Source organism: Morone saxatilis, unplaced genomic scaffold (assembly GCF_004916995.1).
Source record: "Morone saxatilis isolate NCDOM2014 unplaced genomic scaffold, NCSU_SB_2.0 Contig14, whole genome shotgun sequence".
NCBI lineage: Eukaryota > Metazoa > Chordata > Actinopteri > Moronidae > Morone > Morone saxatilis.
Genome location: NW_023339696.1, coordinates 5,341,848 through 5,356,177, shown reverse-complemented (window position 1 = coordinate 5,356,177; position 14,330 = coordinate 5,341,848). Strand labels below are relative to the sequence as shown.

General features: G+C 40.4%; 1 protein-coding gene across 12 annotated transcripts in view; it reads right to left on the bottom strand.

Moving 5' to 3' along the window:
• mapk8ip3 (mitogen-activated protein kinase 8 interacting protein 3) overlaps positions 1-10,474 on the bottom strand; it is a gene marked incomplete at its 5' end in the record, with an annotated part of 23,682 nt that extends 13,208 nt beyond the window's left edge. For 5 of the 12 annotated variants that reach the window (XM_035654551.1, XM_035654555.1, XM_035654558.1 and 2 more), the window contains 11 exon segments: positions 1,327-1,479; positions 1,572-1,629; positions 2,926-2,943; positions 3,544-3,555; positions 4,518-4,636; positions 4,983-5,073; positions 5,239-5,470; positions 6,297-6,444; positions 9,056-9,144; positions 9,474-9,544; positions 10,354-10,474. In XM_035654551.1, coding sequence (XP_035510444.1) covers positions 1,327-1,479; positions 1,572-1,629; positions 2,926-2,943; positions 3,544-3,555; positions 4,518-4,636; positions 4,983-5,073; positions 5,239-5,470; positions 6,297-6,444; positions 9,056-9,144; positions 9,474-9,544; positions 10,354-10,474 — 1,112 coding nt within the window. 12 annotated transcript variants of the gene reach the window in all.
• Positions 10,475-14,330: the final 3,856 nt, after the last annotated feature.

Sequence of the window (14,330 nt, the reverse complement as noted above, 5' to 3'; positions counted from 1 at the left end):
TGCAGATTACAACCAACTGAATACAGCTCGTCTTCCAAGCATGTAGAGAAACTACTGCACTGCAAACCCCATGAATAACAGGAACGGCCCTATCTATCCAGTGTTTGGTTTGTCGGTTCTGAGCTACTGTACTGGGTGGTTCAACATGGCAGACAGCTTCCTTTGTACAAAGAAATAGCTCATTCTAAGGTAACAAAAACTTAATGATTCCTATTTTCAGGTGATGATACACTACTGACAACATGCCTATAAATATTATATTCCATGTCTGCCAATAGATCTTCCTAAATGTCACACACTGGACCTTTAAGACTGTCTAGTAAAATGTTGTTTGGCCTCTGTAACTGCGTCCTGCTGAGTTTTATCATTTCAAACTTTATTATTTATTATTTCCAATTTATGGCAGCAGAAGTTGGTCCCACAGCAGCTTTACAGTAACAGCAGGTATAAGGTCTCCTCTTTTATTGTGAGGAACTTCCTCCATAAACACAAATGAGCTGCCACACATTGCCGTATGATTATACTAATAAATCTATTGCTCAGTCACACAGACCGGTTTTTAGGAAGCACATTTGAATTGCAGGTAAACATAGTCAAACATTGCTTAAATAACCACTAACTGCTGATAACAGCTGCTGGGAGCTCATCTGAGCACCGGGGGACTGTTTATGTTCACACAGGAGTTTTGGACGGCTTGGAGGTTGAGGTTTTCAGGCCTGGGGTACGGGGGTAATTATGACAGTAAGAGTAAATCTTGGCTTTTAGACAGTGGTGAGAACTCTGTCATTATGTCTGTGAAATAAAAGGCTGCAGTCAGACACAGAGCTGGCCTTCTTCCTGTTGGACTAGTGATATTAGTTGGCTTACACTGTTTTGTGTTGTTGCACTTGCTTGATGTTTGGTGTTAGCAAAGTTGTCGACTCACTAGGTTTGGATCATAACAAATGCACCTGTCCATATTTATGAGAGCAGTGTATAAGTGAACTGCACTCTGAAACTGGGGGCACCAAATCGCAAATAAATACCAAATCTGACATAATGTTGATTTAAAGAAAGGTTTCACAGTTAAAAAGCACACTCAGCAGGACACAGAGTTCCTCCTGCCACTGACTCAGCTAAGAGTACTGATGGATCAATACAGACAATTACAGGAGTTTGAAGTAGCCAAGATGTTGTCTACGACATTTTGTCCTCTGGTTCTCAGACCAAAATGTTACTCTTCTTCTGTGTCAGTTGTCAGGATGTATTCCTTTGGTTGGGTTACAAAAGCATAACGTTTTCATCTTCATCATCCTATTTTAAAAAACAACTTCATGTTATTTTCACCTCTTGAGTTCTTCTTCCAGCTCCTTGACTCTGGCGTCCACCTTGTTCTTGGACTGCCTCACAGCCTCCAGCTCCTCCCTCAGCACCTCCTGCTCCCCGGACAGCTCGTCCACTTTGGCAATTAGGTCATTTTTCACAATGTTAAGAGCATTTCTGTCAAGCAAAGAGCAGAATGAGCAAGAGGCAAGACATCAAAACCAGCTCCAGGAAACTTTAGCTTAATTCATTCATTCTCTGAGTCTTACTTGGTCTCTAGGAGCTGTTTGTTCTCTGTCAGCAGGTTCTCCACCTCCTTGCCCATCCCTGGAAAAGTCAATCATTTCTGTTACATCACATACAATACACAACATCCATTAATCAATAAGCCTGTTAATTGATAAGTTTCCGTTGCAACTCTGCCTTTCAGACCAGCCAAGGTAAGTTATTGTCATTCCAACAAATGATGGAAAAACCTCCACAAAAGGTTTAATAATTGTGATGAAATGACAATTATATAACAGATTATTGATTTAAGCACTCATGTTAATAAGAAAAGTAAATCAAGTTGAAAAAAATAGTTGTTAAATATCAGGAGAACAATGAGCAAAACACTCGTGAAACTGAAGTTATTTAAGTAAAATAGTCCTGAGAGAGGGAGACAGAGACAGCTGGGAGTCCTGGAGCAGCTTTATAACTGCTTTTAGTAACTGGTGAGAATATGTTGGCACAGCATAACCATAACTTGTAATATCAGGTCAATATCAATATCAATCAATGAGCTCCATGAGTGCACATATATTCAGAATTCAGGGATGATCCCTTAACCACGACAGTGTTATTGTCATGCTCAACCTATCTTTATTTTTATTTTTTTTTACCAAAAACCAAATCGTGAAATTATAGATTTTTACGTGCAAGCAGCAAGCACTGTGCAATATAAGCCAAGCACACACAGAAATTTCAACACAGAGGAAATTGAGGACATGAGAACATGTCAAAAACAAACAAAAACAAGAAGCAAAGAGGTTCACATATAACAGGTGTCAATTACAAAGGACCGGTGTTGGCTTGTGTCCTTGTTGGACACTGGATTAGAAAATACTGCCAGGTTTATGTTGTGATATATGATCTGACTGCAGAGGCAGAAAAATAACTTGTCTACTGAAGGCACCTCAGACTGGCAGTTTTAACTGCAGCGCTCAAGATAAAAAACTGCCACATCCTAACTAAAATCAATCTTCACTCATATCTTGGAGGAGGGAATGGAAAAAAGCACTTTACCAAATCTAACTGAGGTGTTTCCTGTTGAACTGGTGTTCACCACAGAGCCTGTTTACCTTCTAAGACGTGTAGTTTCACTATTTTTTCCTTACTGAGCTGCACTGCCTCTTTACCATTACATTACTGTCTAGTACAGTGCTTTCTTTCCATACAAAAGGGGATTTTTATTGTAATGTTCTACAAAAGAGGAGCTCTTCTGAAAAATATTAAACAACATGTAAATATAAAGCCACACAAAAAACAGACACAAAGAAGGAACCAGAAGAATGTGAAAGCTAGAGGCCAGGGGATGACATAACAAGCAAATGTGACCATGATCGTTGGCAAGGCGTGCCTTACCGAAGAAATCATCACGGACTGGAGGCAAAAGAAGAAGGAGGGAGAAAGAGGAAAGGCCACAGATCACAGAAGAAAGAGAGAGGGATGAGAAGGGAAGAGAGGAGAGAGAGGATGCTGATAAGCATTTAATAATTTGGATTTGTAGACGAGCAGCAGGGATAAAGAATTGGAGCACAAAAGCTGCTACCTGGTCTGATTTATTCAAACATCATCAGATTGATTTTAAAGTCCCAGTGAAACAGACGTTTAAGTGCATTTAAAATAATTTATTTCCTATCTGAACATTAGGACGGGAGGGTCATTCTCAACCAATGGGACACATGCAGACTGATATAACTTTTGGATTAAAAATATAATTTCACTGTGACTTTAAAGGGATAAGAAAAAACTGTTTTTACTGGATGTGTATGGATATTGTTAATCTACCGTATCATCACAATTTCCTGATTTCCAAGCAATAAATAAATCATTATAAATTAATAATTAAAACTATAGTAATGTGTAGTCTTTTTTTTTATTTGTATAAACGGGTTAATATTAACTCTTAGCTGAGGAGTTTGGAGAGTAGAGAGGAGTCGAGAGAGTAAAAGAAAAACCAATGCATGCTCAGATACACACCTGAGAACTCGCCTATGGGTGTCACCAGCAGAAGCACATAAAAGGGGAAAAAAAAAGGAAACGGGTGAGAGGTTAACAGATGGACAAGAAGATGGGTCATATCTGCCTTCTGTTGCTGCTATATAAAAATCTAGGACAATAAATCCAAACCCAAAACAACCCAGTTCCAGTAACAAAAATGAATATCCACCAGAATCCCTCAAAGTGTACTGGACCAGAGCAGAGACTGACAATGAGCATCTAAGATCTAAATAATAAACATGAAATTAAGTGCAATGAAATCTGATAAATATAATAAATGTAACTTTTTTTAATCTCACAACCTTTGAAACGGGCTGCATCAAACATGCCTCCGCCCCATAAAAAGAGAGAGAAAGAAACCAACAGTAGAAAGACAGAAGAAATAATAAAAGTAACACTGCATGAATGGGCAGCTGGGGTTGGGGGAGCAGCCAGTGAGGGATTGTATGGTTTTTCAGGATGTGACGCAGGAATGAGCTGCTGGCACAGGAGTGTGTTCCAGCCTTAGCCATGCAAGGTAACAAAAAAAGTCAGAGTCAGTGCAGTGCAGTGGCACATTCACACAGCCTCACATGGAGCTCCTGCCTTGCAGTAACGCAAAGCAAAAACAAATGTTGGCTTTGTGCAACGCGCACATGCATCCGCCCTCACTTTGGATCTACACTTAATCAGATATTACTGAGTAATATCACACACTGACAGTAGAAGTAGTAGGAGTAGGAGGAGAAAGCGTCACTTTCACCAGCTCAAGGTGAGCAATGATCACCTCAGGAGGAGGGGAAGGAGGCAGCAGTTTTCAGGCATTTCCTTTGAAATACTTAAAGAGAAGGATTTCACTGAGCTGTAACCAGCAAAGTGATTTCATGGCAAAATTTGCTGCCAAGCTTTAAGGCTCCCGGATAACAAACCTACGACCACAGCAAAACGTATGGCATCCACAATCCTGTTCATACCTAGCAGCTCGGCGCCTGCATCTACATCTCCAATGATGTCCGACTTGGCGTCTTTGATCTCATGGTAGAGAGAGTCGGTGTTGATGCCGAAGGCCTCGTTCACTATGCCCTGGGAGGGGCTGAAACACACACATTTCATCAGACAACAGCAGTAAAAGAAAAACATTTCAGTCCTCAGACTTTCACCAGGTAAACAACAACAAAACCATAAATATGTAACCACAGATGGAGAGATCTTCTACTTGCAAACAAACCATGGGTGTAAAATATATGTTTATTCATTTTAATCAAAATATGACTCTTTATTACTCTTTGTTACGGTAGTCCTGCTCTTGGGTTGTCCAGGAAAAGTCTGGCAACTTCAGCCTGGCTCTTTTTTTGTTGATCTTGAAGGCAGTAAAACTTTGGAGGATTTTCACTGTCAGTATGTGCCGTGCATGTGACGCTACTACAGAGTATTTGTACCTGTTTCCTCCTCCGTACACACGGGGGTCCAGGTCAGGGGTAGAATCGATGATCTCCTGAAACTCGGACCACTCATCGCTGCTTCCCATACCTGGAAAAACATGACAGGCAACAGGTCATTACATTTCAGCTGAAACTTTAGAAGACTAGAAACATTTTGATGATATTTTCACTCCAAATTGGGAAGAGAACAAAGGTCGAGAGTCATAATCTGAGACACTACAGGATGAGGATGTATTGGGTGACATCCTCTTACCGATGCTGACATTCCTGGTTTCCTGGGAAACCTGCACCTCCATATTCCGGCTGAGCCGCTTGACACCTTTCCTGCGGTTCCCAGCCCGCATCGCATCGAACTCCGAATGCGGGAGGAAGCCCTCGTTGATGGGGGTGACAGTGGCGGAGGGGACGGAGGAGGTGGGTGTGTTAGACTTGCTTCCCGTGCTGCTGGGTGTGGCCGCCAATGAGTCGGACTCTGATTCATCCTCCTTAATGTACAGTGGCGGTATGAGGCCAGGACATGGGGGCAAGAGACAAAGAGCATTATATGAGTATTATAGTGGAGGCAGGGTCACGCAATGTTTATATTGTTTAATGTGGTTACTTCCAAATGATTTGATGGATCAGAACTTCAAATTCACCCAAATATGTGCTGAATACTGCCTCCGAGTCATTAAGTCCTGGATTCATTCTCAGTAAAAAACTTGTGAATGTTACAGGTTGTCCAGCATCTAAAGTCACTGTCTCAGTCATATTAAATACAACTAATCAAAACTTAAAATAAGGCTATCTAACTCATACAGTGTGCACTTTAACTGCTCTCTGGATGTTTTCATAGCTAAATACCAAGGCTAAGGTCCTCTTTTTGTTCTTACCTTGGCTGTTTCTCTCACTGATAAATCATTATATGCCATCAAATTGTGTGAGTAGCATAATTTTAAAAAAAAGGGACATTTGGAAACACTTAAATTTAACGCACAAGTGTAAACTAAAACGTGAGGACGTATGGTAGAAGCTCCATGATCACACAGTAAAATAATCAGTTATAAAGGAAACTCAATGGAAAAAACATGATGGACCCCTGCTTGCTTGAGTCAACATATATACCTAATGAATCTGACTCAAAGGGCAGCTTTTCAAGTGGTGTGAATAAAATAAATTTCCTCAAAAGTGACCCAAGCAGGCTTGAGTGGGGGAGGTGGTCCGTGTGGGTGTGGCTAGTGGGACAGGCAGCAGTAAGGCTGCCCGTCCCCTTTCCACTCCCCAGGCTGCGGTTGTGTTCGTGGACGAGGACAGGGCCGCTGTCTGTCCCACCTGATAGGCAGAGCAGAAGGTAGACTGGCCGGGCACGCTGACCTGCCAGATGTCTTTCCCGGGCATCATCCTAGCCCCCCCGAGACCCCCACGTACCATTCCCTCACCGCTGGGGTACAGGCTCAATGACGGCGGGCGCTCCGCTTTGCTGTTGGCAGAGGAGACACAGAGAGGGGTGGAGACTAATGTGAGATTGACTATTGATTACTCATTTATTATAATTATTCCCTTTTTCTTCTGCAGGGCTGGAGATTATCCTGGCATGCGTTAGATGCAAGGCATAAAACCACCCGGAAAACATTTCCTAAAACAGTTCAGCATTTTGGAAAATGCTTGTATTCACTTTCATGCAGAAAGTTACATGAGAAGATTGATACCACTCTTATATTTGCATGTTGAACATGAAGCTGGCTGGCTTATCGCGTAAAGTCCTGGACATAAGGCAGTAAAATAAAACATATGTATTGTAATGGCACTTTTTAAGAACCTACATGACCCTTTGACCTGGTCATTGTTAAACCATACACAACCTGTTCAAGAGGCTGTTATATGCATATAACCTTTAACCCTAACTGCTTCTTTCAATCTTCACTCTTTCAAGCTTTCGCATATTAGGAAGTGGTGTTGGAGGGGTTTTGTGTGAGGCCCATTCGGATGGATGACTTGAATAAAACTTTGTATGCTTTATTTAACAAATAGCCACCACAGTATATATAAGATATAATGTGTTATGTGTGTTATAATGTGTATAATGTGCATGGACTTTGTTACCTTCAGGCAAAGCTAGGCTAGCTGTTTTCCAGTGTCCAGTCTTTATGCTAAGCTAACCTACAGCTTCCTCTTTACTGTACACGAGAGTGGTATCAATCTTCTCATCTAACTCTCTGCAAGAATGTGAGCGAGAAATGTAGTTAAACTGTACAAACATGAGGAACTCCACATAGAAATAGCAAATGCCTGCAATCAAACCCACGTCCTTACATATTTAAAATATGTAATATGGAAATAAAGCACGACAGGGATAGAGATTTTAGGGGAAAGGCAAAATGGCTGATTTACAAGCCCTACAATGACTAGCAACAAGTGCTCTGAGGGCATGCAGTCTAGTCCACCAGGCCAATGAACTAGAGATTTACTAGGGATACAGATGCAAGTCATTCAAAGAGACAGAGTGATCAACACAGGCTACTACAGGTAGTAAACTCAATGTAGAAATACATTATATTGAACATCACAACTATAGGTTTTATTTGTATAAATGCACTGTACATGAATTAGATTAATTAATTATTAGACACTTTTTTGGTTGTGTGATGACTGAACAACTGAAACTGAAAACTGTGCAGGCTTCAAATGAATGTATCTACATTTACTTACATCTGCTACTCTGCAAAACATCAGACATGCACAAAAGATCCTACTGTTTGTGTAATGTGCAATGTTTTGTCACTAAGAAGTACAAGAACTGCAGAAGATTTGTTCTTTGCTTAATATTAATGCATATCCATATAACTGCTTCACTTTTGGAAGAGAGAGACAGACAAGCAGAGCAGGCAGACAGACACTGGCAACCCATGAGGGACAAAGAGGATAAGGTAGATGCAGAAAACTGGAAAATATGGATTGCTTATCACGACCTCTGAACCATTCCTCGTGTTATCTCTTGTTATTAGAATGCAATATTACATTCACGATGATAAATTGTTGTCACAGGCATCAATAACTGATAAAAGATACACTATAAAGGAATACTATATATAAGGAGGGGCTTCAAACAACTCTTAAGTCACATTTAAAGTCAAAGCAGGCCGGTTTGGGAGGGCGGAGCTGATGGAGGAGGGCAGTTGTGGGACCATGTTGGATTTACCTTTTCCTCCATGTGTGGCGTTGACTGTGCAAACAGGGCACAGAGAGCAAGCCAGCAAGACAGACAGACAGACAGACGCCGATTAGAGAAAGACAGCAGACTGGAACATGCCATGACACATGAACCACACACACACACACACACACACACAAACACACAAGCTTTTTCACCTTTAAAAGATGAGTGCAGTTTTAAAGTATTTTTACAGTTATTTTTCAAGATTGTTTTTATTCGTATTAAAATTGTTTCGGATTAATCGGCAGTTTGTTAAGAAGTAATGCATCTTGTAAGCCTAATCACTGTTTACAATGCAACCATCCTGCGAACAAGCCTAAATAAATTACAAACACAAACTATCACGAGCCTCATTCAGAGCTCTATTTCTAAGAGTTGAAGAAGATTTGTAGGATTAGGTTCCCTTTGAACAGTGTAGCTGAATAGATTTTTAAAATACGCTGTTGCAGGAGGCGACTAATCTGCAGTTCAGCTCCAGAAGCTGCACCAGATGTCCCACTCCTCGTCTTGCTTCATGCTCATAAATATTCTGGACTCATGGGTTGCACCAATTGCTGAGCACTGCAAGGTGGCAGATAAAGTTCAGACTTTCTTTTTTTCTAATTATTTCCCACAAGGCTCATAGTGGGTGCCAGGTTTCTTTGTACACTCTCTCTCGCCTCTTTCAGTGGGAAGTACCAGCTGTTCATCATGGCTCCTGACAAACAAATGCCAGCATCAACACAATGAGCATGTTGACACATGAAAAGCCTAATACACTGAGGACGCAACACGAAACATCAGCAACAAGACGACAAGTGAAAGTTACTATTCGAATTCCACACAAAGATAAATGTGTGACATTTACACACCAACACACACGTGTAAAACAACTCACGTTCGTCCACAGCCGGGTTCTGATTGGCTGTTGCTCCCTGTCTGCTGCATTTTGGACCGCTCTATGTGCTCCACGTATGTCTGAATCATCTGTGACCCACGAGGGCAAGAAAAAGAAAAGAGTATGAGTGTGTTTGAGGTTGAGAAAGCATCAGAAAACACCTGGAGTGGTCAGTAAAGGAGGCGCATGTAAAATATAATATTACATTACATATTTCTGTTTATTTACTGCATTTCACTGTGCAATCCTGTACTGTATAATGAAAATACAGCCCTGAACCCTAAACCTTGAATATTTTGCCTTATACTAAGATAATGGCTGCAGCATTTAAGGATAATGATATCAACAATTTGATGGATTTTGGAAATATAGAAATGAAAATGTAAGAAATGACGCTAGAGATTAAAGGTCTGGTTACCTCAGTGTGGCGCTGGTGCAGGGCGTTGTACTCTTTCTTCATATCTGATTCTCGCTCCTCCAGCCGAGTGACTGTGAGACAGACAGAAAAGTTGATCAGCAAAAAAGACAGGAGGAAAGAAAGTAATGGATTCAAATAGCTTTAATTCTTTCAAGTTGACAAGTTTAGCTAATTGAATATGAGGTGTATGACGACCCTAAGGTCATTTTTTATGGCCAATCTTGCTTGTCAAGATTTTAGACATTTGGTCTAAACTCCACAGTAAATCAAAAAACATCAAGAAACCTCAAAGGTAGATGTCAAAGAAAAGAAAATTAACCAGCCCATCAAATATGTTCAGTATGTCAGTATTCATAAAGCAAATCAGGGTTTCAGTTCAAAAGAATCATAATCTAAAAATACAACATCCTCAGACTGTGTGTGTACTTCCCCTTCCATCTTCCCATTAGAAATACTATGGAAATATATTCTTGGGCTGTTACCTTTTCCCCTTTTTGTAAATCTGAAGAAAAAACAGCTTCAAGAGCTGATATTTGAAATTCATCAATTAACTTTTACATTTTCAACTCATATATCAATTTCCAGGTAACAGAACTAGACTTAAAGTACTGGTCTCAACACTAATGAGTCATGTTTTAAACTTCTTTTGCCTATTGTTCAAGGTCAAAACTGGATCTCAATCTAAACAGGCTCTTGTTTATTTAAAATTATTATTTTAATGGATGTTCATTTTCTCTTGACTTAAAATTGAGACATGAATTAGAATTAACTTGGACTATGGTGATCCTAATTTCAGCTCTGCCTGGGACATCCATCGAGAGCAGCCAGATGTGCTGCACGTACAGGATTAAGTTTGTAATAAAGACGACGGTCCACTCACTCTGGTCAGAATAGTTCTTTGTCTTGAGCTCCAGCTGTTTTCCCTGCAGCTCCAGAAAATCCACCTGCACCTGCAGGTCCTTCTTCTCAGCTTCCAACGCATCCTCGAATTCAATGAATTTCTGATGGATGACACATGAGCAATAATTAGGCCTTTACACAGCAGGAAATACATTGACAAACTGTACTAAAAGTGACAAATTATATAATATTGTAACTATTGAATATGTCTTAGATTTGTTGAACTAATATTGAAAACAATACATTAACATTACTCTGCTGATGGTCAATACACAGCAGCATTCACCTTTCAGGACAATTCAGTGACTCTATCTGTGCAGTTTGCCAAACAGTGTTTGGGTGAGAAAAATGTTTAAAAGCTTTTGTCTCTTATAGGAAGGTTGGAGTTTGTCAGAAGATCTATAAAATACCTCAACTGGTCCCACAGTGTGCACATACACTCAGTTATTGAGGAACCAGAACAGGCAAACACAGAGCTGCCTGCTTCCCTTTCACATTGCCTGTTTTTTTTTTATAAAGCTGTTCACAATGACGTCCTTTTTTCAGTGCAGCAAGTCCACGAAGTCTTAATACTGTAATCCTCTGACTGCAGGGAGACTGTGGAGCCAGGGATATTCTGCAGATACGCACAGCACAAAGGCATCACACACTCTTCTTGTTAGCATATTTTATAAGACACGTTTATTCTTAAGCAACCTAATGAAAAAAAAGCTGAATTTGTATCTTATGATTAACCTCCAAACTGAGTAGCATTTGTGCTGCTTTTTGTGACCTTTGGCACCAAAATAATAACTGAAAACCAAGTTTATATATCAAATAAATAATCTGACTATACACATAATTATATTTTCTGTCTCTCGTAAGAATTAATATTCATATCTGGGGGACAGCATGGTGTGTATTGTAATGCTTCACACGTTAAGCCTTACAAAAAGAACAACTTCTCTAAACTGATAAAAGCATGTTTCTGCTCATATTGGGGGTCCTTTTTTTATTAAAAATGTAATGGTCTATAACAAGTGACCACCATTATGCTGCACAGTAGTAGAGGCTACAGCTTCATGAAATATTGTCCTGTCCCGTTGGACTGGGAACATCCTACCAATAACACCCTTCAAATGCACTCCTCTAGGCTTTATCCCCCATTTTTAACTGCATCTGATAACTTCTCCTTCTAACGCAGTGTTAAGGGGCATACAGTATGTAGTGGGGCATTTTCAAAAGGACATTTGATATATGCAAACAATAACTGCACAGGTAGGAAGACAATGTGTGGGTTTATGGGCTGGAACATTGTTATTCTGTCCAGTAGTAATAATAGTTTATTAGGTAGCCTTGAGATGACTGAGTGAGACGAATGTGCTTCCCTGACAAACCGTAGCTAAGCACGTTTGACAGCAATGTGGTCAACTCTTTACACTGCGTGCTACCTGAACACAGAGTGAACTGACAATTGCATGAAAATACTGACATGTCGTATAATATGAAGTCTGCTGATTTGTGACCACGATGAATACGCAGGCCAAGAAGCCAGTTAAAGTCAGGGTAGGTCATGTTTTTCAGAAGCATTTCTTGTTATATTTTTTGAAATTCTCTTTACAGCCCAACAAAACCTAATAAATCAAATGCTCTGAAAATAAAATCCGCTATCTCTAGCAGTCACAGGCCTGTAATAGGCTGACCTTCCTGCCTACCTCCACGCACTCTGCAGTCTTTCACAACCTGGCCAGGAAGATATTTCTGAAGTTTCACAAGAATGGCAGAGAAAGAGCAGCCAAAATGTACAGTTACACGTAGTCAACTGCTCAACAAAGCAAGAAAAGAAACAAAGATTTTGGATAAAGCCACAGGTCAAACATCGTCCACATCGGCGTGGCTTTTAAAAGATGGCGAGAACTGAGGGACAGGAAATTATCTGGTTTGTTTTGTTTTAGGGGGAATTTGTTATTTTCCTGAAATACATAGTATGTAGAACTATGTATGAAAGAGACATGACATAGTTGGATACAGTTAGCCATGACAACGATGCACTGTTCTCCTCTCTCCCTTGCTCTCTCGTGGACTCCAGCAGTGGTTAAACATGTTCGTGTGTGTCTCTGGAGGGAGACCTGAAGGAGGGGGTGAGGATTTTTCCGAATACATTCAAAATTTAGATGTCTGTTGCTTGTTTATTCAATGTTACTACCCTAGCGTTAACATGGACTGAAGCTGATGAAAAGGTTTCAGTGTTCCACCGACTCACTTGGAGAGAGGGTGATAAGAGCCTGGTCTGATAAAGCAGAGGCAGAGATGATCAATCTTTTACTGTCATCACACTCTCAGAAGTGTGAAACCAGCACAGTCAGTGATACAAAGTGATGGATCATTCCTGCTGGCAGCCTCACAGAAAGACAACAAAGATGCTACAAAATGGCTGAATCTGTTAACCTCACTGTAAGATCCTGGATATCTGGGTGAATGTCACATGAGCAGACATGGAGTTGTGGCTTTGTTTACCACTAGCTCGAGCCTAATAACCTTGTAATCTGAGCTGCTTTTTGCTCGTTGCTCCCTGCGTCTTGCGGGAGGCTGTGTTATTGTTATTCTGTCTCTCCCTCTCTCTCTCACACACTGCCTTTTCTTCTTATAAGCCCCTGCCTCTGTCCGATCTGGCCTGTGCGTTCACTCGCTCATGCTGCCGCTCTCTAACCTTCAGTCTATTTCTTCTCTCCCTCAGCTTTTGTTATTCTGTCTCTCCTCCTCATAAACACAAATGAGGTTATAGTGCCAGGCTCCCTCAGCCTGCTCTGTGCACTATTGATTTTCTATGATTCCCCACCCTTTCGCGTGTCATCCCATCCCCCATTAAACCCCTCTGATAGTCAGACAAAATTGTCTTCTCTGTTTATCTGTTCCATTCATATGTGTCACCTCATTTAAGCAGAGATGTAACTCCAGTCCTGAACGCCAAAGAAAATCAGGAAACATCAAATACACTGGACCACAATAGGACTGTATTATATTACAGTCAGAACTGGTTAAATTGCTACTTAAAGCCGAACATTTAATGTGTGGGACCAAACAGATCCAGATGAGGAAAGTGAAAGAATACAACTTGTTATATCATTGTTAAAAACTACTGAGCAAGATACTGCTTCAGTGAACTGTTGAGAGTCAGCAAAAGAAAACAGTACAAGCAACTCCTCTGCGTCAGAGTGGAAGTACACTCGCCAAAACCTTCCCTGGAAACAGACGAAAATATTAGTATCTAATTTGATACTGCAAGGTTGGTCAATATGACAACAGAGGGATGTAACGCAATCTGTGGACACGTCTATGCCACATATGAAGTTTTATCTAGGTTGTTCTTTCTTGTCTGGTGAGTCAAATACTGTATTGTTGGCCAAAACAGAGCAGCAGGATCTGAAATCTAAACGTGTTACAGCTTTTAAAGAAAGTGTGAAGGAAGCATTCTGAGGTAACAAACACACAATGATTCTTATATTCAGGTGATTACACACTAGTTAACATAACATATACCTTTGAATATTATATTATATTTCTGCCAACAGATCCTACTCATTGTTACACACTGGACCTTTAAGTCGAATGAACAATGTCATTTTTAAGAATATGTGTAAAGATAAAGTCTGGTTTTAAAGCATGATTGAGAGTTATATTGAGCCACACTGACTGTGGAAACGCTGCCATCTTTTTCCACAACAGAGAGACAGAAAAGTGCAGAGTAAAGCCAAAGGGACATAGAGTCATTGTGTTATTTCCTTTTTTCTCTTCCCTGGCAAGTTATCATCCAAATCAGTATCAGGTATAAATCATTGTTTACCTGCACTACCTGTTCAAGCATTAACACTAACAATGCGACCACATTCTTACGATACAGGAGTTTAGTTTATATTAAAAGAAGCTTAAACATACGAACACTTGGGAGGGAGGACTTGCTGGTGCCGTATTAAAATG